The sequence below is a fragment of the Saccopteryx leptura genome, chromosome X (assembly GCF_036850995.1).
Source record: "Saccopteryx leptura isolate mSacLep1 chromosome X, mSacLep1_pri_phased_curated, whole genome shotgun sequence".
Classification (NCBI taxonomy): domain Eukaryota; kingdom Metazoa; phylum Chordata; class Mammalia; order Chiroptera; family Emballonuridae; genus Saccopteryx; species Saccopteryx leptura.
Window position 1 is genome coordinate 34,809,101 of NC_089516.1, and position 23,945 is coordinate 34,833,045.

Here is a 23,945-nt window from a genome sequence, read left to right on the forward strand (position 1 = left end):
ACAGGAACAGATCGATGTTCCTGTCTCTCTCTCTCTCTCTCCCTTCCACTCTTGCTAAACCAATAAAAATAAATAAATAAAATAAAATGAAGACGCTGAGTCCTGGCCAGGTAGCTCAGTTGGTTGGGGCATCATCCTGATGCACCAAGGTTGTGGGTTCAATCCCTGATCAAGACACGTGCAGAAGTCAACCAATGAATGCATCAATGGGTGGACCAGCAGTGGATTGATATTTCTTTCTTTCTCTCTCTTCCTCCCTTCCCCTCTCTCCTAAAAATAAAAAATCAATAAAATATTTTAATAAATAAATAAAATAAAATAAAATGGAAACGTTGAGTAAGTGATCTCCCAGAACTGACATTCTAGTAAGGTGGGCTCTGTGGGGGTGGGAGCAGGCAGGCACGGTGAGGGGGTGGGTAGCCGACCTGGCAATCGGTCGCAGCTGGGCCAAGCTGGAGCCCAGCCTCAGGGCCCTCAGGAATGGAGTGGGGGGGAAAGGAGTCTTAGGGACAGACCTGGGAGGGGCTGGGGGCAGGAAGGGAAGCACTCCTTCCCGGTGCCACAGGCAGGAGGCCAGGGGAGGCGCCTGGGGGAGGGGGGAGGAAGTCCCCTCCTGGGCAGGTCACTCCCAGAGGCTGGGTTGGGGCGGGGCGGGCGATGGAGAGCTGATCTGAACTCCTGGGACGCCTTTGAGCCTGCTGCTGCCCAACTTCTCAGGAACCCAGAAGCCCAGCCAGGTAAGGGGCTGCAAAGGGCCCCGGGAGCATGTTGGCCCTTCCCACCCAGTCCCCAACCCTCCCTTGGCCCCTCTCTTGGCCTCTGTTAGGGCAAGGCCTTGGGTTTTTGTGAGCTGCCTAGGTGGGTCCTAGGCTCGGTTTATCCATCTGTTTGATTGTCCCTCTATCTTCCCCTGCCCAGCCCTGGGAAGAACATAGCTGGGTTCCGAGGTCCATGCCTGCTCAGTGGGGCCAGATTTTACCAACCTTGATTGAGCTAAGGGTGTACCCCCAGCTCCTGTTCGCTAGAAAACACAAGCGGACAAACACACACACACGAACCCCAGGGCCTGGTCACTGGAAAACACACACGTGCATGCATACACACAGCTGTATGCACAGGCTGAAAACCCCACCCCTCCCCACCACACACACAGACATTCCGCCACCTGGGCACCTCTCTGAGGGCCTCTGTCCAGAGTCTGTGGGCAAGGGGGCTGCCCCTCTGGATGGGAGGTTGAACTCACCACTCTATCTCCTCCAGGCGCTCAGGACGCCCGCCCCAGCCCCACTGCGCTCATGGCTTCTACCACCTCTGGTAAGGTTCTAGTCACTGGATCCCTCCCTCTCCCCCAAGCAGGATGAGCCAAGTGGGCCGAGCGAGCGGGGTTGGCTGGAGTGGGGTTGGATGAGAGCAAGAAGCCCCTCATTCAGAGACTCTTTCATCCTTCTCTCCAGGCTGCCCATGGGGCTGCCCTGGTAGAGAGGGAACCATGTGTGCTCTGCTGGTGGAAGGGAAGCAGAAGGTCCGGGTTCCTGGCTTTGTCTGTCCAGTTGGAACCTCCTTGGGTCCTCTGGTCCCCTGCAGAGCACACTGCCTAACTCGGCTCTCTCCCCCCATTCTTGCCCAGCTGTGCCTCAACTCTTCTCTCGACCTCTCCCAACTGGCAACAGCAGCAAGGAGAAGCCTGTGGACACCCGGGACCAGCTGCTAGCCCAGGCGGAGCTGGCCCTGCTTTCCATAGTCTTTGTGGCTGTGTCCCTGAGCAATGGCTTGGTGCTGGGAGCTCTAATGCGGCGGGGCCGGCGCGGCCGCTGGGCACCTATGCATGTCTTCATCGGCCACTTGTGCCTGGCTGACCTGGCTGTGGCTCTGTTCCAAGTGCTGCCCCAGCTGGCCTGGGATGCCACCGACCGCTTCCAAGGGCCCGATGCCTTGTGCCGGGCTGTCAAGTACCTGCAGATGGTGGGCATGTATGCCTCCTCCTACATGATCCTGGCAATGACGTTGGACCGCCACCGTGCTATCTGCCGCCCCATGCTGGCGTACCGCCATGGAGGTGGGGCTCACTGGAACAGGCCGGTATTGGTGGCCTGGGCCTTCTCCCTCCTTTTCAGCCTGCCCCAGCTATTCATCTTTGCCCGGCGTGATGTGGGAGATGGCAGCGGAGTCTTTGACTGCTGGGCCCGCTTTGCCGAACCCTGGGGCCTCCGTGCTTATGTCACCTGGATTGCCCTCATGGTGTTTGTGGCACCTGCCCTGGGCATCGCTGCCTGTCAGGTGCTCATCTTCCGGGAGATTCATGCCAGCCTGGTGCCAGGGCCAGCAGAGAGGGCTGGGGGGTGCCGAGGAGGGCGCCGGTCGGGCAGTCCTGGTGAAGGAGCTCCTGTGTCGGCAGCCATGGCCAAGACCGTGAGGATGACACTGGTGATTGTAATCGTCTACGTGTTGTGCTGGGCGCCCTTCTTCCTTGTGCAACTGTGGGCAGCGTGGGACCCTGAGGCACCTCTGGAAGGTGGGTGTGGCTGTGGCTAGGGCTACGGGGAGCACTTGGGTTTGGCTGCATTCGCACCTCTATTACCCCTCCACACACACACATAACCAGCCGTGGGCTGGCCAGTCCCCAGCAGGCACATGGGGATGCACCCGTGCCTGAGCACACTCGGCCCCAGCTCTTCTCTTCCGTCTACACAGGGCCCCCTTTTGTGCTGCTCATGTTGTTGTCCAGCCTCAACAGTTGTACCAACCCCTGGATCTATGCCTCCTTCAGCAGCAGTGTGTCCTCAGAGCTGCGCGGCCTGCTCTGCTGCGCTCGGAAGCGCGCCCCACCCAACCTGGGGCCCCAAGAGGAGTCCTGCGCCACTGCCAGCTCCTTCCTGGCCAAGGACACTTCCTCCTGAGAAGCCAGGGGGCGCTTTCCCTCCAGAGGCTCCACAAAGCTCAGCTGCCTGCCAGGGGCTGGCCCTGGGATGCACTGGGAGAGAAGGGGCCACTGGAAACTGGCTCCAGATTGTGAGGCGCCCAGGTCAGCTCCTTGCCGGGTATGGAAAGGGGCTGTGGCAGCACGGCAGTGGCTCGTAGTTCCCACCCTGGTCCATGCCTGCCCATGACATGGAGGTCCCAGGGAACCCAGGAGGAAAGAAAGGGGGTAAGGCCAGGGGACCTTCGTTTCTTCACAGCTCTAGTACCCTTCTGCCCTCCTTCCTCTCCAGAATAATAAAAGTGGCAACTCATTTTCCACCCAGTGAGTGTCCCTGGATCAGGCTTGGGTGTGAAGGTGGCATAGAAAGACATTCTCAGCCCACTCCTCCGGATACCCAGACATGTGTATGACTCTGGAACCCACGAAGCAGGTGACTGACCCTTCAATCCCACAAGTTCCCAACCCACACAGCCCTGTGCCAAGGTTCCCCCCTCTTCCCAGCAGAAGCTGTTTCAACTGCCCACCCTGCCATCTTTGCAGAGTGCCATTATCTGGCCTCAAGCAGTGAGGATGGCAGGGGGGTGGCCCTGTACCCACCTGCCCAGTCGCCCAAGACAAGAGAACTGGCTCATGGGGGGAGTTAATGAATAAGTCTTTATGAATGGCTGCCAGTGCCTGCCAACCCCTGCCAGCTCACACCCTCAGCTGAGGCAGAGAAGGGCCTGGGCATCGGTAAGCATGCTCATCTGAGCAAGGGCACCAACCACCCAACAACCACTGATGAGCCCTCAGAAAAGCTGGGGAAAGGCCTGCTCCGGCCTCCCTCTCCAGCTGCCTCCTAACGGGGCGTAGGCAGGGCCGGGGCAGGCAGGACCCTGTGTGGGCAGCCACGTCCTCTCTGCGGAGGATCAAGAGCAGGCGCTCAGTGCTCGCAGTGACCCCCGCCCTAGGTGAGGGGGTTCTGCTGAGGAGCCGGCAGCACCTCAGTGTGGCTTGAGAGGCGAGTCCAGGCCCTGGGGATGCGGTGATGAGGGTGAAGCCGGGGCCCCAGAGCCGCGGGAGAAACCTTTGTTCTTGCCCAGGCGATTGCTGCCTAGAGGCTTCGGGCTGCGGGGCCCCGGGCTGGGAGAGCTGGAGGATGCTGGCCTGAGGCCCTGGCGGACAGCAGTCTTTCCCAAGAGCTCCTTAAACACCGAGTCCATGGTCTGGGCCACAGCCTGGCAGAGAGGTGAGAGGAAGGCATCTGGTAGGAGTGGCCCCCACCGCCCAACCACTACCCCCAACCCCGGGTCAGTGTGCTGACAGCTCCCCCCACAGTGACGCTCTCCTCCTGCTGCTGCCCAAGCCTCCACCAGAACTCCCCACGCCAAAAACAGTCCGCTGCCACCAGCCTGCCACCAGGCCCTTCCTCTCTGCGGGCCCGCAGCTGCTGTCCTTCCTCCTCTTCCCAGTTTCCTTCCTACCACTTTTGCTGTGACTGTCATGATCTCCTTTGGGAGCAGCGATTTTCAACCCAGCCTTGAAGTGGGGGCACCTCTGGCTGAGTCTCGACTGTCCCTCACTTTCTCATGCTCACTCCCTCCCTGGCTGAGGTCTCCCACGTGACCTCAGGGGCCACCAGTATGTAGGACTTACCAGGTCAGCATCCATCTGCATCCCACCTGCCCTACCTGCTGCCTGCCTCCCCGAGGTTCTCTCAGCTGCCCTGCCCACCACCACCACCTGGTGGGCAAACTCACCCCCTGTCCCCCGTCCCGGTTCCCAGGACTGGCCACAGGGCCACACCCCGGCTACAACATGCTCTTGAGTTCTCTCCTTGGGCCCAGGGCCTGTCTCAGCTGGGAGCAGTGACCGCCCATCAGGTGGGTGAGATGGGCCCATCAGACAGTAGGGAGCCAGGTCTTCCTGGGCTTCCCACCTTGTCAGGGCCCCGCCGGCACCCACTCTCTCCCCTTGAGAGAACCACTGTGCTGCCCGGCTTCCCAGCCAGTCACCCTCCTCCGGCCTCTTCTTTTTTTTTTTTTGTATTTTTTTTTTTTTTCTGACTGGGAGAGACAGTCAGACAGACTCCCGCATGCGCCCGACCGGGATCCACCCAGCACGCCCACCAGGGGGCGATGCTCTGCCCCTCCGGGGCGTCGCTCTGCAGCGACCAGAGCCACTCTAGCGCCTGGGGCAGAGGCCAAGGAGCCATCCCCAGCGCCCGGGCCATCTTTGCTCCAATGGAGCCTTGGCTGCGGGAGGGGAAGAGAGAGACAGGGAGGAAGGAGGGGGTGGGGGTGGAGAAGCAAATGGGCGCTTCTCCTATGTGCCCTGGCTGGGAATCGAACCCGGGTCCCCCGCACGCCAGGCCGACGCTCTACCGCTGAGCCAACCGGCCAGGGCCATCCGGCCTCTTCTTCATCTGTCCTTTTCCTCCTCCCTGGCCCACCAAGTTCCTACCATGTTAGCACCTGTCACCTAGACTGGCTCTAGATTCCGGCCTTGAAGCTTTCTGGATAGCCCCTCACTCATACAACTTGCCACTTCCCACTCAAGAACCAACCATGAAGCCCAAATGCATGAGCCTCCAAGTCCCCCTATTCCCTTACACTAACATCCTCGCTGGCTTGGCCCTCCCTGGGTTGGGCTCAGCCAGCCTGTCTGAGGCCAGGAAGCGCAGACTCAAACCTCAGGAGGGAAGAATTTGGTTCCTAAGGGGAGGAAGAGACCCCCCCCCAGGGGAGAGCCCCCGCCCCACCTGCCGCTCAGCCAGTCCCCATTCTCACCTTATCCATCTCCACATGTTGTTCTGGGGAGGCTGGGACCAAGCAGGGCCGTCTGTGCCCAGAAGGGGCCCCAGGTGGGGTGCATGGCTCTGACCTGCAGGGCACGGACAGTGAGCCAGGTGGGGGGTGGGGGTGAGGGGGCTGGGAAGTCCCTGCACTAACCTGGCAGTGGCTCTTCCTATCTCAGGGTGTGGCCAAGGAAAAAGCCAGGCTGGCCCAGAGGGTCCATTCTGTCTTCCTTTACACCCTTCACCTGGACAACTCTCCCCCACCTGGCCCTTCCACATTTGTCTGAAACCTGACCCCAGCCCCTGCAGCCTGGCCCCCAGAGCAGCCACTCAGGTGAGGCTGGGTAAGCGAGCCACCAGAAGGGGTCTTCCTGAGGAGCCGCGTTTCTCTTGCTCACCGATGGACAAACTCTGAAGCCAAGCCCTCCGGACTGCTGGGCAGCTCCCCCACAGCCTGCAGCGCCTGGCCCGGCGTGTGCTTCTCTGTTCTGGGCTCAGAAAGAGATGGCCTGGTCAGGGTGCTGGGGCCAGCAGGCTTTGTGCCTTCATGCGGGCCAGAATAGGTCGGAAAGGCCCGCAGAACGCCTCCAGACCCCGTGACTTGGGGGAGGGGAGGGCCAGGGCCTGGGTGGAAGGGAGGCTGCAGGGAGCTCCGGGCAGCACAGGGCGCTCACTCACCCTGCGGGCAGGGTGATGTACTGGTGGGGGATGAGTCCCCGGGTGCCCGTGCCCGCAAGCTCGCCCCGCCACCAGTCGTCCGAGGCCCGCTCATGCAGCCGCAGCACGTCCCCACGCTCGAAGGTCAGCTCTTGGGCCGTGCGGCCCTTGTAGTCAAAGCAGGCCACAGCCTCCACGACGCCTTCCAGGACTGGGGAGAAGATGGGGTCTGAATGGGGGAGTGTGGAGTGGGCACTCAGGGCAGGGACAGGGTGGGGTCTTCCTTCCCAACACCCTCACCATCCTCCTGGGCTGGGATCCCAGCTTCCAGCTCTGGCTCAGTCTCCCCTGCCAGGCCCTCCACCTGCGTGTCTCTAAAGTCCAGAGCAGAGTGAAGAGGGTGAGTGGTTGAGGGGGCTCCCCTCGGCCGGAATCCCCCCACCCCGGGCAGCACCCAAAGCATACCCCAGGCAGCTGGCAGAAGGCGGCGTCATGCACTTCTCGTAGACAGGACCTGGCAGTACCGTCAGGGGTGGGAAAACCCGCGTGGGCTGCATGATGAGCGTCTGCACCAGCTGGTTCACCTGGCCCTGCAAGGCCACGGGGTCCTGCCCGGCGGGCACGGGCAGCAGCGTCGGCCCGAAGCACACAGCCAGGTTGTACGGGTCCATCATGTTCTCATCGCTGTACTGGGCCAGGCTGGGGGGCACATGTGGGTCACAAGCAGGGAACTCCCTGCCCAGTGTCCCCTCCACACCCTCACATCAGTCATCCGTGCCCCCCGAGAAGCACTCACTGGTTGAGGAAGGTGAAGAGGTAACGCAACACCACAAGCACGGGTCCCGGCAGCTGCGCCAGAAGGCGGTTCACCTGCTCCACCCGCTCTTCCATGGCCTCCAGCTCTGTGGCCAAGTTCACCACCCCAGAGAGGAAAAAAGCACATGAGTGTGATCACAGTCACTGGGGGTCGGCCCCTCCCGCTTGACCAGCCTCAGGCCCCAGCCTCACGGGCAGAAGCCAAAAGCTCTCCAAACAGGTCTTGGGGGAAGAGTGAGGGTTCCAGGCTTCGAAAGTAGAGCTTCAGCACCCCTGCCACCGAGTCCAGGTCGTGGGCCGTGCAGCCTTCCATCAGTGGGTCCTCCCCTGAGGATATCACAGGGCAATGAGGCTATCACACCCATTCTAGCTAGCCCCGCCCCCACCCCACCTGTCCCCACCTCTCTCGAAGGCTTCGCGAATCTCTGTGACCCGGGGCTGGGCTCCCGACACTCGAAAGATGCCCTCGTGCTGCAGGCCTACAGAGACAGAGCCAGTGGGCACCGAGGACTCTCCCCAGCCCTCTACATGGGTGCCAGGTGCTGGGTGCCAGGCTTACCATTGAGGTTAATGAAGCGGACACAGCTCTCCACCACCAGAGGGATGGGCTGGCCTGAGCTCTGGGGACAGAGAAGGTGTTGGTCACATCTCTCTGGACTCAGCAAGTCCCACCTTGTCATTTGCTCGCTTTTATTTTCTCTTAACAATGCGTTCTTATTGGCAACGAGGCCTGGCATGCAGCCTGCAAGACTCACTCCCAAGTGTCTGATGTCCTGACGCCATTTTACACAGAGCCATACATTTTAGTTGCTAACTGTTCTTTGCTAGCATGTGAAAATGTGTAATACAATTCTGTATGTTGATGTCAAATTAAGTAGCATTGCAAAACTCAAATTTGTTCATTGAAAAGTCTGTTGACTTTTAAATGTGTACATACAGAATCACATCCTAGCAAATATAGAATCACATCATAGCAAATATAGCTGCTGCCTGAAGCTTTCTGCTACTAGTTAAGGACATTCCCCTTGATCAGTAGAAGACTGGCAAAGGCCCACCCAGGAAGGTGGGTGGCCAGTCATTGGAAACGAAGGACACTGGGGTCACAGGCAGCCAGCCCACAGAGGTGGCCCAGAGTGTGTGTGTGGGGGGGTTGCATTTAGATGGGAGTGCGAGACAAAGCAAGTACCTGGATAAACTTCTCCATGTCTCCCCCGAAGAGCTTCTGGTTATACTGGGAGCTGGGGCGGGGGTGGTGGCTCTTCTGGAATTTTCTCTGTGTGTATTGGGGCCTGTGGTGGATGGGAGCTGGGTCTGAGGGTTGCAGGCATGGAGAATAGGATGCCCCACCTCCCAGCCCAACCAAACAGGGCCCTGGAGCTCGCACGTTATTCCAGAACTCACTGAGCTAGGTGGGAAATTGAGGCCTCAGAGGAATGAGCAACAGAGTTAGGCTCCAAAGAGAAGGGAGGTGGGGACATCACAGCCTGACCCGCTGCAGAGCCCCGACTCCTCGAAACAAACCAGCCCTCCACAAAGGACTCACCAAGACACCTCCTGCTCCTCCTTGTCACCTGGGGAACAGAAAATGTTGGTGTGCCTCTGAGGCCAGGACCTCAGTGTACCGCAGACAGAAAGGTGCAGCCTGAAGCCCAAGGGCGGTAGAAGGGTCAAGGGGGCAACAGCGACCAGGACCCTCGCTGCGTTACTTCCTTCTCACTGACCTGCCTCTCTGGGCAGAGAGGAGCATGGGCTGGGTGGGATCCCAAGGCAGGAGAGCCAAGGCCAGGTGCCGCTCCTGGCCTTGGGGGTGGAGTGGAAGGGACTAAGGGGCCAGGAGTGGGGCCCACCTCGCTGGATGGCCTCCTGCAGTTTCTCGTGCTTGGCCTGCAGCTTGGCAAGGATGCTCCGTCCACTCAGGTACTCCTGGAGCTTCTGGGAAGCCCCCCAGAGAGCCCGAAGTCTTAGTCCCAGCTCGGGGCCCTCCCTCTCCTCCACCCGCCTCCCTTCCAGGCCCTCCCCACCATGATGTAGAAGGTCTCGGTCTCCTGCTGCTGGCCCCGCCTCCGGCCAGCCTGCCGAGCGCCTGGGTCCGAGCTGGTAGACTTGAGGGACTCAGTGGAGGGACTGGCCTGGAAGGAGTCAAGCACCTCCCCCTCTTCCAATGCCACCACCTCCAGCAGGGCCTGCAGTGTGGCCTTCAGTGTCTTGTTCACCTGGGGAAGAGACAGATAGTCCAGGGTAGGAAGACGTGGGGAACAAGCAAGCGACAGGGAGTTCAACGCTAAAGGAAGGAGAAAGGGATGCCATGGCCACCTGGCTCTGTGTCTCCAAGTCCCTGTCCCATACTCGAGACCAGGCCACTCATACCTCCTCTGTTTCTATGGTCTGCCGGTCCAGGCGACTCTGGATATTCTGGGCTCTGGGCAGAATCTCATCCCGCAGCTCCACCTCAACCCGGATCTCAGCCACCTGAAAAGGGCAGCGTCCAAGGAATGAGGGCCACGCCTGAAGACAGAGAGCTCAGACGTGAGAGTGGAGCTGGGCAGCGGGCACTGAGGTCTCTGGGGCCCGAGAGAACTCAGCACAGTTCCTCTGCCTGATGTACAGGGCCACCAGGCTTTGCTGCTTCATACATCTGGCTCTGAACAATGCCAAGGGCACTGCCCCAAGAGAAAGGAGCACAACAATTCACACTCAGGCTTGTGCACACACTCGTAATAGCCCTAAGGTAGCAGCCACCCAGGTGTTCAACAGCTGTGAATGGATAGGCAAGTGTGTTACACCCACACAACACAATATTATTCGGCCACGAAAATGAATGAAGTCCTGACTGACCCATGCTACAATGTATGTGAACCTTGAAGACATTCTGTTGAGTGAAAAAAGCCAGACACAAAAGGCCATATATTGTATGAATCTATTTACATAAAATGTCCAGAAGAAGCAAATCCATAAAGACAGAAACTAGATTAGTGGGTGCCAGGAGCTGGGGGGGTGGGGGTGGGAGTGACTGCTAGGGTTTCTTTTTTGAGTGAGCATATTTTAAATGTGTTTTTATTGGGGTTTTTTGTTTGTTTTGAGAGAGAGAGGACAGACAGGGACAAAAGGAAGGGAGCAAGATGAGAACCATCAACTCACAGTTGTGGCACCTTAGTTGCTCACTGATTGCTTCTCATATATGCCTTGATCTGGGGCAGGGGGGTTCCAGCCGAGCCAGCGATCCCTTATTCAAGCCAGAGACCTCTGGGCTCAAACCAGCAACCATGGGGTCATGTCTACGATCCCATGCTGAAGCCGGCAACCCTGTGCTCAAGCTGGATGAGCTCGAGCTTAAGGCAGTGAGTGACCTTGTGGTTTCGAACCTGGGTCTTCAGCATCCCAGGTCGACGCGCTATCCACTGTGCCACCACTTGGTCAGGCGCATGTTTTGAATTTGGATAGTGGTGATGGTTGCACAACTCTTAACAATGTAAAAGCCACTGAATTGTACACCTTAAATTGGTGAATTACATAGTATGTGACTTAAACCTCAATAAGGCAGTCTAGCCTAACCAGGCACAGTGGCACAGTGGCTAGAGCATCGGACTGGGATGCAGAGGACCCAGGTTCAAGACCCCGAGGTCGCCAGCTGGAGTGAGGGCTCATCTGGTTTGAGCAAAAGCCCACCAGCTTGAACCCAAGGTCGCTGGCTCCAGCAAGGGGTTACTCGGTCTGCTGAAGGCTGGCGGTCAAGGCACATATGAGAAAGCAATCAATGAACAACTAAGGTGTCACAATGAAAAATTGATGATTGATGCTTCTCATCTCTCTCCATTCCTGTCTGTCTGTCCCTATCTATCCCTCTCTCTGTCCCTGTAAAAAAATAAAAAATAAGGCAGTCTATTATTATTTTTAAATGGTCAGGACTGCTGGGGTCTGATACAGAAAAGAGAACACGAAGCTAGACATCAATTGGGGAGAGCAGAGGGCTGAAAAACTGCTCACTCTAATCAGGCAGAAACAGATTTCCATGGGCAAAGGAGGAGAGGGTGGGAGGAGAAAGCTTTAGGAAGTGAAGAATTCCTCTCTTTTGAAGATGTAAACATCTAGATACTCTGACATCAAGTTAAAATGCAGTGAGGACCTCACTTACCCATGGCAGGCTAAACAGGTTCTGCTCTCTGTTTCCCCAAGCCCCACCATAAAAGGATGCATGAAGGTGCAAGTCACAAGGACACCAGGCAGAGGGGAGGAGAGAGATAACAGCACACAAGAGATGTCAACAGACTTGTGGAAGATGAAGACTGGTGTACCTGACTCCATAAAGCCAGGAAGAAGCCAGCCAAAGCAGGCCACTGAACCCAGAAAAGCTCAGAAGATGGAAGCAGTGGGTTCCTCCCAGGTGCAGGGGGCAGAGAAACCAGGGCTGGCTAAAAGTCCATCTAGGGGCCTGACTGGCGGTGACACAGTGGACAGAGCATTGACCTGGGACGCCGAGGACCCAGGTTTGAAACCCCGAGGTCACCAGCTTGAACACGGGCTCACCACCTTAAGCGCGGGGTTGCCAGTTTGAGCGCAGGATCACAGATATGACCCCAAGGTCGCTGGCTTGAGCAAGGGGTCACTGGCTCAGCTGGAGCCCCCAGGTCAAGGCACGTATGAGAAGTAACCAATGAGCAACTAAAATGCTGCAACTACAAGTTTATGTTTCTCATCTCTCTCCCTTCCTGTCCCTCATAAAAAAAAAAAAAGTCTATCTAGATAACGGTACCACGGTTCCTCAAAAATTTACTCATAGATTTGTCAGATGATCTGACAATTCCACCTCTGGGTATCTACCCAAAAGAATGGGAAGCAGGGTCTCGAAGAAATATTTGTACGCTCGTATTCACAGCAGCAGTATTCACAGTCAAAAGGTGGAAGTGCCTGACCAGGCGGTGGCGCAGTGGATAGAGCGTTGGACTGGGATGAGGAAGGACCCAGGTTCGAGATCCCGAGGTTACCAGCTTGAGCACGGGCTCATCTGGTTTGAGCAAAAGCTCACCAGCTTGGACCCAAGGTCACTGGCTCCAGCAAAGGGTTACTCGCTCTCCTGAAGGCCCACGGTCAAGGCACATATGAGAAAGCAATCAATGAACAACTAAGGTGTCGCAACGCGCAACAAAAACTGATGATTGATGCTTCTCATCTCTCTCCTTTCCTGTCTGTCCCTGTCTATCCCTCTCTCTGACTCTCTCTCTCTGTCTCTGTAAAAAATAATAATAATAATAAATAAAATTTAAAAAAAAAAAAGGTGGAAGTAACCTGAGTGTCCATCGGTGGAGAAATAGATAAACAAAACATTGTTTATCCATGCAATTAAATATTATTCAGCCTTAGAAAGAAAATTCTCATACAATTTTCAACCTGAATGATCTGAGGATAATTATGCCAAGTGAACTAAACCAGTCACAAAAAGACAAATAGTGTATGATACCACTTGTATGAGGTCCTAGAGGAGTCAGAATCACAGAGACAGAGAGGAGGACAGTTGGTGCCAGAGGCTGGGGGAGGGGAATGCGGGGTTAAGTGTCTAATGGGGACAGAGTTTCAGTTTGGAAGATGAAAAAGTTCTGGAGATGGGATGGTGGTCGTGGTTAATGTGCTTAATGCCACTGAACTGTACACTTAAAATCTCATGCATATTTTACCACAATGATTAAAAATCAAGTCTATTCAGGCCATAGGGAGCACTGACATTAGAAGACCTACACTGTCATAAACCCACACAATTAAGAGAAAGCCAAAGATTTACTTTCTAGAAAGGATAAATCAGAGGACTTCTGGACTCAGGGACACTAGTCACAGCTGAAGAAGGAGACGAAACTTGCGACTGATGGCAAAGAGCGAAGGAGCCGCTGCCATCTGGAGCTGCCCAGGCTCCTCACAGCTGGATCTTGGTGCTGTCCCACTGAACAGAAGGAATGTCAGAGAGCATCAGCATCAGACAAGGCCCCTCTGTGACCATGACAGGTGAAGACAAATACAAGACCACCTTGTATCATGTCTGAGTACAAAAACAAAAACAGTCAAGCCACAAAAATAAGCAAATCGCCCTGACTCAGCTCACGAGTGACTGCTGCTTCCTCACCGACGACAGCTTTAGGCTGCCTTCAGCCCTCGCCACGCCTTCTAGATAAGATTTATTAAGACACGTAGTCAGAATTACCCCCGCTTCCTGACAGTGTCCAAACCAGAGTCAAACCCCTGCCCCAACTCCCTTTCCCTGGATTCTTGTTCAAGTCCTAGAGTTTTTCCTAGCACCCTCTTCTTGAGACGCGTCTCCCTGGTTCCCCAAGGTGCGGGTCTCCATTGCAGCGATGATCTGAGTCCCTACCCAGCCACATTGGGGAAGGGCACTGCTGGCCATCTCTGCTCATGCACATCACATATCTAATTCCCTTCTCCATGCATCCTCTTAAATATGAACTGATGTCTGTGTCAGCCATCTCAGGTAAGCTCTCAAATGGAAGACACAGATCAAAGCAAGCTTTTTAAAAATACTGCAAGAGACTTGTGGTGGCGCAGTGGGATAAAGCTTCAACCTGGAACACTGAGGTCGCCGGTTCGAACCCTGGGCTTGCCTGGTCAAAGCACTTATGGGAGTTGATGCTTCCTGCTCCTTCTCCTTCTCTCTCTCTCTTTCTCTCTCTCTCTCTCTCTCTCTCTCTCTCCTCTCTGAAAAAAATTGAATAAAGTCTTTAAAAAATTATTTTAAAAAAAGACGTTAAAAAAACTTTTTAAAAATAAAAATACTGCAAGAAAACAGAAAAATATTGAGAAAACAAAAACAAACATTTCAGAAAGATTTGAGAAAATATTATATTCATGAAACAAGAACAAAGAGTTATTTTAAACAGGAATTTGGAAAACAAAACAGAACTCTTAGAAGCAAAAAGTATGAAAAGATATGTTATAGAATTGTGCACCTGAAACCTATATAATTTTGTTAACCAGTGTCACCCCAATTGATTCAATTAAAAAAGGAAACACAAAGTATGAAAGTAAATGTTTTATAAATTCAACAAGGAGTTGGAAGAAGTAGTTGAAGAAATCTCTAAGAAAGCATAATTAAAAGGCATGAAATGGAAATAGAAAAGAGAAAAGATAAGAAAATTAGAGAATCAACCCATGAGGTCCAACATTTAATTACAAGGCACCTTTTTTATTTTATCTTTCAATTACAGTTGACGTTAATATTATTTTACGTTAGTTTCAGGTGTACAGCATAGTGGTTGGACAATCATATACTTTACGAAGTGATCTCCCCTGATAATTCCAGTCCCCACCTGGCCCCGTGCATAGTTATTACAATATTATTAACTATACTCCCTGTGCTGTACTCTACATCCCCGTGACTATTTTGAAACTACTAATCTGTACTTCTCAGTCCCTTCACCCTTTACACCCAGTCCCCCAACCCCCATCACATCTGGCAATTTTCAGTTTGTTCTCTGCACCTATGAGTCTATTTCTGTTGTCTATTCATTTATTTTGTTCTTTAGATTTCACATATGAGTGAAATCATATGGTATTTATCTCTCAGTCTGGCTTTTTCACTTAACAGAATACCCTCTAGTTTCATCCATAATTTTTTTTCTTTTTTTTTTTTAGTGTGTGAGAGAGAGAGGGACAGATAGGAACAGACAGACAGGAAGGGAGAGAGATGAGAAGCATCAACTCATAGTTGCGGCACTTTAGTTGTTCATTGATTGCTTTCTCATATGTGCCTTGATAAGGGGAGGGGGCTCCAGCTGAGCCAGTGACCCCTTGCTTAAGCCAACAACCTTGGGCTCAAGCCAGCAACCTTGAGGTCATGTCTATGATCCCACACTCAAGCTGGTGAGCCCACATTCAAGCCAGCGACCTCAGGGTTTCGAACCGGGTCCTTAGTGTCACAGGCAGACACTCTATCCACTGTGCCACCGCCTGGTCAGGCAAGAATTCTTGAAAGAAAAAAAAAATCAAGGGGAGGAAATTATCAAAGAAATGACCTAAGGACACAACTTTCCAGACTGACAAAGCCCACTGTTTGCTCAGCATTGTGAATAAGAGTCCCCAAAGCATAGCACCATAAAATTTTACAACAAAGGGGGCTTTCTCTTGAAAGCTTCATGGAGAAAAATTACAGGCTACCCACAAAGGTTCAGAAATAAGAATGACACTGGACTTCTCACCTACAATACTGAAAGGAAAATGATCTTCCACCTTGAACTCTATCCAGCTAAACTGCCAATCAATTTTAAGGACAGAATACAGACATTTTCAGACACGCTCCAGGGCAGGGCTCTGACAAGAAGAGGGAGTGCACAGACTGCCTGGTGTGGTGGACAGGACCGAGAGGACTATTCCAGGAAGACTATTACAGTGACGGGGCTGAGCCCGGGTCATCCATGGAAGGCAGTCAGGAGAGCCTACGGAAAGCTGCAAAGCAACTAGCAGCCTGCTGCATGGTTCAAACACACAGAAGGAAGCTCAGAGCAGCAGCTACAAGACTGGGAAGTGGCTGTTTCTGGGAGTGGGAATCGGGAACAGAAAGGGTTAGTCAGAAAACTGCTGTGTGTCATTATAAACCTTGAGTAACCTTGACTTTTGCAACTATTATTTTGGTCAAAATACAGATAAAATAACTAAAAGCTCTATGTAATCCCCAGTCTATATGGAATACCCATTACGATGAACTGGTAAAGGAGAAAACAGCTCAGAGACAAGCAAAAAGATGCCTAGTTATATTTTACTGCTTATATGGTTTATTTCCCTCTAAGTTTGTGTTGTGAGATGTCTAACACATACATAACAGTTGGAAAAAGAGTATTTGGACAGCTGTCCACCTACCACCTGGTGTCAACATTGGAGACGTTTCTGCTGTGTTTGCTGTTGTGGGCGGGGGGGGGGGGTTCATTCGCTGCTTGAACTGTAATAAGCTGCAGAAGTTTGTTTGCTTCAAATGCAAGTGGGGAGACCTCATTTAACTCAAGGCCATTGAATGAGGGTCTGAAAAATAAGCTGCATTCAGGAGTTTCAACTCCTTAGCAGAGTGAAATTCGTTGACTTACCTGAAGGGCAGGTTAACACGAAGCCTTTGGCATTGATGCTGGGGACATTAAGGGACAGGGGCAGTGACCCTCACCTCATCCCCCTCGTGGGGCTGGTAGTCAAAGCGCAGCGGGGGACAGAAGGCAACTGCGTGCACCTCTAGCACCTTGGCTTTGTCCCCGGGAGGATCCAGGGCCTCCACCGCTTCTTCCAGGCTGCCCAGGCCCTGCATTTGGGATGCTTGGGTGCGGCTCTCAGCAGCCGCGTAGCTCCGGAGCACCTGCCCCAGGGCCAGGTGGAACCCAGTGTCACAGCACTGAGGAGAAAGCAAAGACACGGCTTGGGGGGGCCCCAGTGCACTGGGCACCGGCCCCCCACCTGTTCACCAGCACTCACGTCCATGAGGTCCAAGACGTCATGCAAGTAGTAGTTGCTGACAGCAGCGTTGACACTGGCCAGGTTGAGCAGGTACTCGTTGCGTGCCTTCGTGCACTTGAGTTTGTGCTCCAAGAACTTGGCCTGGCGCTGCTCAAGACCACACAAGTACACCAGGGTCATCTACTTGGCCAGCCTCCCATCTTTCTCCCCTGCCCTCTCCATGTAGACAGTCCAAAAATCCCACAGGTCCCTCAAACAGCACGGCCAGAAGTCCTAATGTGCTCACCCACCCCACCCTGCTGTGCACAAAACCTCGTCTTGGGCTGGCAACCCCAGTTCTGCCTCGGCTTCTCTAGGCTTGGCACCCCCATATCCTGGGATTTCTGCCACCCTCAACCTCTTCATCCTCTGCAGGGCCCATTTCAAATGCTTTCCATCCCTGCACATCACCCATTCTAGTGTCCTCTCCCTCCTCTGAAACCTTACAGCACTGTATGAGGCAAAAAGGGTGGGTGGCAAGGCCCTCCGGCTCGGCAGTACCACAGCTCTCTTCACACCAGCTCTGCTGGGGAGGAAACAGCCAGGAGCACGAGAGACAGCTGCTGTCCTCCCGACCTCTCTGTTCCACCCCGACGTGGGGAGCCCTCCAGAGCCAACAGGGCTGACCAGGACCAGCCCCTCCCCTGTAGCCTTGCCAGAGGTCTGCGGTTCACCCAGACCTCCCCAGCCCTGCCTTCCCTCTTCATGCACCACCCGGTGAGGGCCGGGGACTCCAAGGAACAAAGCGGGAGCCATAGCCTCCAGGCCCACCTTCTCCACTAGCCGTGACCCCTTCTTGAGGGAGGTTTTGCGGAGGGGCCCCGCCTCAGGGGTGGAGGCGGTGGCTGTGGCGGCGGCAGCACTCCGACCAGCCCGCTTCTCCTCCTGCCGCTCTGCTTCCCGGAGCTTGGCCTCGGCATTCACGCTCTCCGTGTGGTACACCTGGTACGTCTTCTTGGCCTGCAGGGAGGCCCGCCCAAGGCCGGGCAGCCTTGCTGAAGGCCAAGGCTACGGCCAGTCCTCGCTCACCTCCTCCCGGCCCACTTGGGACTCGGACCTGAGAGTCAGGCGATCCCACCTGAGCACCTAGCCCACCCAGCCTGTGCCCAGAGCAGGGAGAAAGGGCCGTGCTTGCGGTCGCCCAATCCTCCTCCTTGAGCCTGACTTGGCAAGATGTAATGTGATAGTTTCCCTCTGATTGGCATCCTTACCGTCTGAAGCTCTGACACCACCTCCAGTAGCTCCTCCTGCAGCTGTTGCTCCAGATCCTTACTCTGGGGAGGGGAAGTGTGACCGAATCACTGCCCCAGTGCAGCACCCACTGCTGTCCTGGGTGGTCACCGCACCTCAGCTTGGCACTTCAGGCTCCCCCCAGTTTTCCCTACCCGACACCCATCTGGCTTCCTTCACCTGGCCAGCCCTTATGCCTCTGGACTGAGGACCTACAGGCTGCCCTTGAGAGACGTGAGGCCGTCCACACCACCTCTCCCCAGGATGAGAACCTTACCTTCTTGACTATGCGCCCCACATCCTCCGCAATGTGACTCAGGCGCTGGGCCAGGGGCCCGGCCAGCACCTCGCTGAGGGCTGCGCTCTCCCGGCTCTGCTGCCGCGTCTGCTGCAGCAACACGGCCCAGCAGTGCAAGGATGACAGGAGGGACGGCTCCTTCCTGGGGGCAGAGGGGCACTCAGGCTAGGGGCCGGGCTCGGGCCCTGCCGCAGCCATTCTGTCAACAGGGTCTCCGGCCACACCGCCCTGAAATGTGCCTGATCTCATCTGAACTCGGAAGCTAAGCACGGTCGGGCCTGGGTAGTACTTGGAAGGGAGGCGCCCTGTCAACGAGGCACCTACCGGAAGCTTTGGTGCTCGCGGCTGCCTCCCAGGCGGCCTCCCCGGCCGGAGAAGCGCTCAGCCAGCTTGTCCAGGCCGCGGGAGTACTCTAGCTCCACCTCGGCCCGGCGCCGCATGAACTCGGCCAGCTCCTGCAGCAGCTCCCGCCGCAGCTCGCCCTGCAGCTCCAGGCAGCGCAACTGCTCGCTCAGCTGCCAGCGCATCTCTGTGGGGAAACGGAGGCTCAGGCCCGGGCGGCAGGCCGTCCTGTCCTCCCTGAGGGTCAGGGCTCCGGGGTGGAGGACAGAAGGGGAGGCCTGCCCCCAGGGAGGAGTTCTGGTTCAACCGCCCAGCTGGGCCCCAGGCAGTCCTGAGGAAAGGGACCTCTGGGCTGAGACTAAAGGGAACCAGGCAGGCTCAACCGGTTGAAAAGGAATGGGAAGGCTGTTTCAGGGAGAGGGGAGAGCCATGCAAAGCCCCGAGGGTGGAAGGGAGGTGGCAGATCCAGGAGGCTGTGAGCCAGTGTGACGATGAGAACAGGGCTAGCTGCCCTAGCCCCATCTCGCCCTATTCTCTGCCAGGCACCTTTCACTTAGGCTTCCCATAACTCGCCGGTTCCTGGAAAGCCCCCGAATTGCTTCCCCTGCCACTTCCTGCCCCTCAGGCGCCCAGGACAAAAGGCAGAGCAGCCTCCCTGCAAACAGAGACACACAGGGCTGCACAGGGGCAAGGTGGCTGCGGCACTCTGCCAAACATGCAGCGAACCCGTGGCAAAGGGCAGGCCCATGCTGAAGGCCAGCGCCCAGGGAGAGCTGGTCAGGACTGACAAGTGAAGGGACTGAGGAAGCTGGCCTGTTTTCTGTCCCCAGTTCCCACTCCTGATCACCCACCAGCCCCACCTCACAGCAGATAGAGCCACACCGAGGGCCCCTACACTGCTAGCTTTTGACACCTTATCACTGGTTTGATTGGGCAACGCTGCTTTCCCCACACAGACCTAAAGCAAAGAACCGCCTGAATGAGAATCTTAAGCAACCACTGCAAACATTTGTGCCACCCACTGCGTGCCTAGGAGAGCACTGGGGTTCGTGGGTAAGTCGCTGTCTTGGCTTCTCGCAAGCAAGTCACCCACTTACTAATCTCTGCCCATGTACTTAGGGAAGGACATTACAGTAATTGATTTATTTTATTCGTTTGGCAGAATGTTGATTAAATACCCAGTCTGTGCCGGGCACATTCTAGAGTCTAGACAAAGAGATAGTGGCAAAGAAGGTTGACCAAGTACCTGCCCTCATGGTGCTGAGATGGGAATGGGGGGGGGGGACAGTCAGTGAACAGATCAGAGCAGGGGGATTGGGTAGGGTATTTTAGAGGAGCATGGTTAGGAACACGTGACACTGGAGCAGAGAGCTGAAGGGAGTGATGGAGGGGCCGTGGGGATATCTGGGGGAAGAGTGTTCAAAAAGAAGGAACACTGAAGGTGGCTGGAGCCAGTGTGGCGGGAGTCAACTGTGCCAGGGGAAGTGAGGGAGTCTGAGAATCCAGTGGGGGCAGAAGGCACAGGGCCCCTGGTCCAGGAGACTCTGGCTGAGGCCAAGGGAGAGAGCGGCCACAGTCCCCTTGGGTGACCACAGCGAGCCCAGGAGGAGGTCAAGTGACAGAGGGAAGTGCCCAGCCCAGTTAGCAGCTACTGCACCAGTCTAGGCAAAAGACAGTAAGGGCTCAGACCAGGGAGCCAACCTGGGAGGCTGTGTAAAGTGGCAGGACTGAGGCTGGCTGTTTGAGGAGACTCCACTGTAGACCGCTCAGTCTGGCGCCATTTGGATTTCTGTGCCACCAGTGACTTCCCAGGGATTGTGGAGTGTAGGGCAGCCTCAGTAAGTTCTGCCTGCCAGGCATCCCCATCTCCAACTCTGATCTTCCTTTGGAGAACACCCCTTATCTGTTCTCAGCCGCTGGGTCCCTGTCCCCGACTCTAGGTGCCCCAGATGTGGCTGCATGCATAACCAGTCCCTTGGCCACTCCACCCCATCCACCATTAGATCGGTGATGAGCCAAAGTCCTCACACTTTCACTAGAATTACTGAATAGGTGCTCTTTTTCAACCGAGGGGTCAAGCTGCATAAAAGAAAGCCTGGGGAAGGGGTTCTTGACATTGAAGGCAATGGAGAACAAGGCAGAACCAAGCAGTGCAGTGTCCTTATACTGTATCACCTGAGGCCAGGCGCCAGCGGCTCTCAGCTCCACAGGCCAGGTGGAGTGGGTTCTACGTCACTTGCAATCAGGTGAGTCTCCTCTGAATCACAGTAACCTTTTTTTTTTTTTTTTTTTTTTACAGAGACAGAGAGAGAGTCTGAGAGAGGGATAGACAGGGATAGACAGACAGGAAACGGAGAGATGAAAAGCATCAATCATTAGTTTTTCTTTGCGCGTTGCAACACCTTAATTGTTTATTGATTGCTTTCTCATATGTGCCTTGACCGCGGGCCTTCAGCAGACCGAGTAACCCCTTGCTCGAGCCAGCGACCTTGGGCTCAAGCTGGTGAGCTTTTGCTCAAACCAGATGAGCCCTTGCTCAAGCTAGCGACCTCAGGGTCTCGAACCTGGGTCTTTTGCATCCCAGTTCGACGCTCTATCCACTGCGCCACCACCCGGTCAGGCTACATTTTAAAAATAAGAGTAAATTTCATTTCATTCTAAGAAACGTCTGAGACATCCCAGCGCACCTCACCTTCCTGTGGCATCTGCCCCACCTTCCAGGAGCAACAGCTCCCTGAGGACAATTAAATAGTGCTGAATGGAGCAGCCGCCAGACTGTTTCCTGTATTCTTCGGGCAGCCATGCCTTAGTCAGGATCCAGACATGTGCACTGGCTGGTGTCACGTAGGAGACTTGTGAATAAGCGCTGTCTAAGCACAAAGAGCTGGTGTCTAGCCCCAGCCTCCAGGCTGTGTTTCTGTCCATTTCTCAGATCTCAGCTCAGATGCATGCATCAGAGAACCCTTCCTGACCTCTCTCCAAACCAGGACTGGCTCTCTTCCCACTGCTTTCTTGACATCCGGGCTTTCCCTTTACAGTGGTTAGCATTATAATTGAAACTGTGGCCCTGGCCGGGTAGCTCAGTTGCCTAGAACATTATGCTGATAAGCCAAGGTTGTGGGTTCAACCCCCCATCAGGGCACATACAAGAATCAACCAATGAATGCATAAATAAGTGCAATAACAAATCAATGTTTCTCTTTCCCTTCCTCTCTCTCTATAAAATTAATAGAAAGAAAAAAGAAAGAAAGAAATTAAGAAAGAGTTATATTCAGTAGGACACTTGAATCCATGTAAACACAAAGAATTAAAATTATAAAAATGAAAAAAAGAAATTAAGAAACAAAGAGAGGGAGGGAGGGAGGGAGGAAAAGAAAGAAAAAAGAAGAGAAAAGAAAAGAAAGAAAAAGATGGATGGAAGGAAGGAAGGAAGGAAGGGAAAGAGAAAAGAAAGAGAGGAAAGAAAGAAAGAAAGAAAGAAGAAACCATGATGCCTTGTTTACTAGATGTCTCTGAGCCATGGGAGGGCATGCAGGAACTTGATCTCTTTTACTCAGCACTGTACTATCAGGGCCTGGGACAGAATAGACGCATGCAAAACATCTGCCATAAGGAAGGATGGAATCCACTATGCTTGGGCCCCACCAGCACTTCCTGTGAGGAAGGCCTAGGTCTCATTTCTGCTGACAAGCAAAGCAGAAGAGAAGATGGCCTCCCAACCACGACTATGCTGACCTTTCAGAATTTAGGGTGTCAGGACAGTGGTCCCGTTTTCTAGCATGGTAGGAAGTTTCTTTTGGTGGTGGCAGGGATGGGGGTCAGGGAACAGAAACTAAAATAACTGGAGGGCCAGAGCAGGTAAGGCACATCTTATAGACAGCCTTACTCAAATTGCCAAATTTTCAGTGTAAATTAACTGACCCATATTTGCTGACTGGAGAGTTTCCAAAGTCCTTCAGCCTCTTGACATTTCGGGGAAGCTGGATGGGAATCACTGTCTCCATCGGAGAAATGCTGAAAATGAGGCTTGGAGAGCTGGCTCACTCTGGGCCATTGCCTCAGGCTGCTCTGGGTGGCAGGCCGCTTCTCTCTCAGATGGGGACAGCTAAAGCATACTTTGGGTAAATTGTTTGCATTGATAATTACATTGGAACCTGCATCTCTGGGTTGTAAGGAAATTCAAGGGTCATTTCATTCTACCTCCTTAGGCGCTCTAGTGCTGTGTGACCATGAGCAAGTCACTGCTCCTCTGAGCTTCACTTTTTACCATCGGTAAACAGAGCGACTGAAAATGACCTATGGGGGTCACATATCTAAAGACACTGGGCAACATGGCCCCAAAATGCTGGTGCTTGGATGCTACTTTCTTTCCTTTGCAAGAGTTACCACACCCTAAATAAAACCGCAGAAGTTGTCGACTAAGAATTTACAAAGCTGATTTGCATGCAATTTGCACAGAGTTTTTATCAGCGCCCAAAGTTCTATTCTTCAGAAGGCTGTGAGGCTGGCCCTGTGGAATCTCTCAGGCCAAGATTCACTGCGCTAGCTTGACCCAGAGACAGCGGCCCTTAGCTCGGATCCACCTCAGCGCCCAAGGGAGGGCAAAGGGAGTGGGCTACAAGGACTGAAGTGGTTTAAAGACAAAGCCATCACTAATACATCCACCTAGGCACAGGGACTACCTTACCCGGCCCCCCCTCAGCAAAGGCAAGGGGTTCAATCTCATTTTGGCTAGAATGCCACTTTCTGGGGGGGGGGTCACCTTGTTGCACCCAGCGACCCCTTTCTCTCCTCGGGCTTCTTGGGGTGAGGTGCCTGGAGAACCAAGGAGGGGAGGGAGTCCAAAGAAAGGAAGTGATGGATGTATGGAGGAGGGAAGGAGGGAAGGAAGGGGGAAAGGAGAGAGGGACAGCGAGGCGGTTAAGGCCAAAGGGGTACAAAGAAGCGGCTCGCTCCTCCAACACCCCAACTCGCTGGGGGAGGATAGCTAGCCCTGGGCCAGAGGGGGGGGGCTTTTGGGGCTCCCCCACAGCCTTGAGTTCTCCGCAGGGAACCGGACCGGAAGAGCCCAGCGCCCTCTCACCTTTTACTTGCACCTCATACTCGGCCTGCAACCCCCGCTCCCGGCGCAGCTTCCCGTGCGCGGCCATGGTAGCCGAGCAGCGGCGCCGACGAGGCCCGCTGCTCCCACGCGGCCGTGAGCCGGCCAGGCGCTGGGACCTAGGGTTCCGTAGCCAGCACCCTGCACCAGCCACGCCCCGCTCCGCCCCCAACGCGGTCCAGGGGCGGGGCGACCAAGACCCGGCACTGCCCAGGAGGGACTCTTGTAGGGGTCCTACTGCGCTGGAGCCTTGCCTTGCCTCCCCTCCCGTGGGCGCTGGGCCAAAGTTGGGCTGCCTCGTGCCCAAAGCTCTCTGGCCAAGCAACCAGGATTA

The 23,945-nt window shown here is 54.8% G+C and overlaps 2 protein-coding genes across 3 annotated transcripts; one reads left to right on the forward strand and one right to left on the reverse strand.

Annotated features, from left to right (window-relative positions):
* The first annotated feature begins 690 nt into the window (after positions 1–690).
* Positions 691–3,237, forward strand: AVPR2 (arginine vasopressin receptor 2). Its single transcript, XM_066356703.1, has 4 exons — positions 691–737; positions 1,261–1,314; positions 1,628–2,512; positions 2,692–3,237. Exons 2-4 carry the CDS (start codon positions 1,296–1,298, stop codon positions 2,895–2,897), a joined length of 1,110 nt encoding a protein of 369 aa, XP_066212800.1. The 5' UTR covers positions 691–737; positions 1,261–1,295; the 3' UTR covers positions 2,898–3,237.
* A 329-nt stretch (positions 3,238–3,566) lies between these two features.
* Positions 3,567–23,736, reverse strand: ARHGAP4 (Rho GTPase activating protein 4). 2 transcript variants are annotated; one of them, XM_066356993.1, is made up of 22 exons: positions 23,594–23,736; positions 18,493–18,697; positions 18,148–18,310; positions 17,852–17,914; positions 17,412–17,600; positions 16,620–16,748; positions 16,318–16,539; positions 9,537–9,638; positions 9,191–9,382; positions 9,017–9,101; positions 8,713–8,740; positions 8,356–8,458; positions 7,729–7,789; positions 7,571–7,648; positions 7,362–7,496; positions 7,150–7,255; positions 6,819–7,052; positions 6,654–6,727; positions 6,375–6,564; positions 6,095–6,184; positions 5,689–5,782; positions 3,567–4,137 (listed from the first exon to the last, which is right to left on the reverse strand). In XM_066356993.1, the coding sequence occupies exons 1-22, from the start codon at positions 23,658–23,660 to the stop codon at positions 3,904–3,906; spliced, it is 2,844 nt and encodes a 947-aa protein (XP_066213090.1). In that variant the 5' UTR covers positions 23,661–23,736; the 3' UTR covers positions 3,567–3,903. The 2 variants fall into 2 exon arrangements, with proteins under 2 accessions (XP_066213090.1, XP_066213089.1); XM_066356992.1 differs by having other exon boundaries at positions 6,375–6,582.
* Between the last annotated feature and the right edge of the window lie 209 nt (positions 23,737–23,945).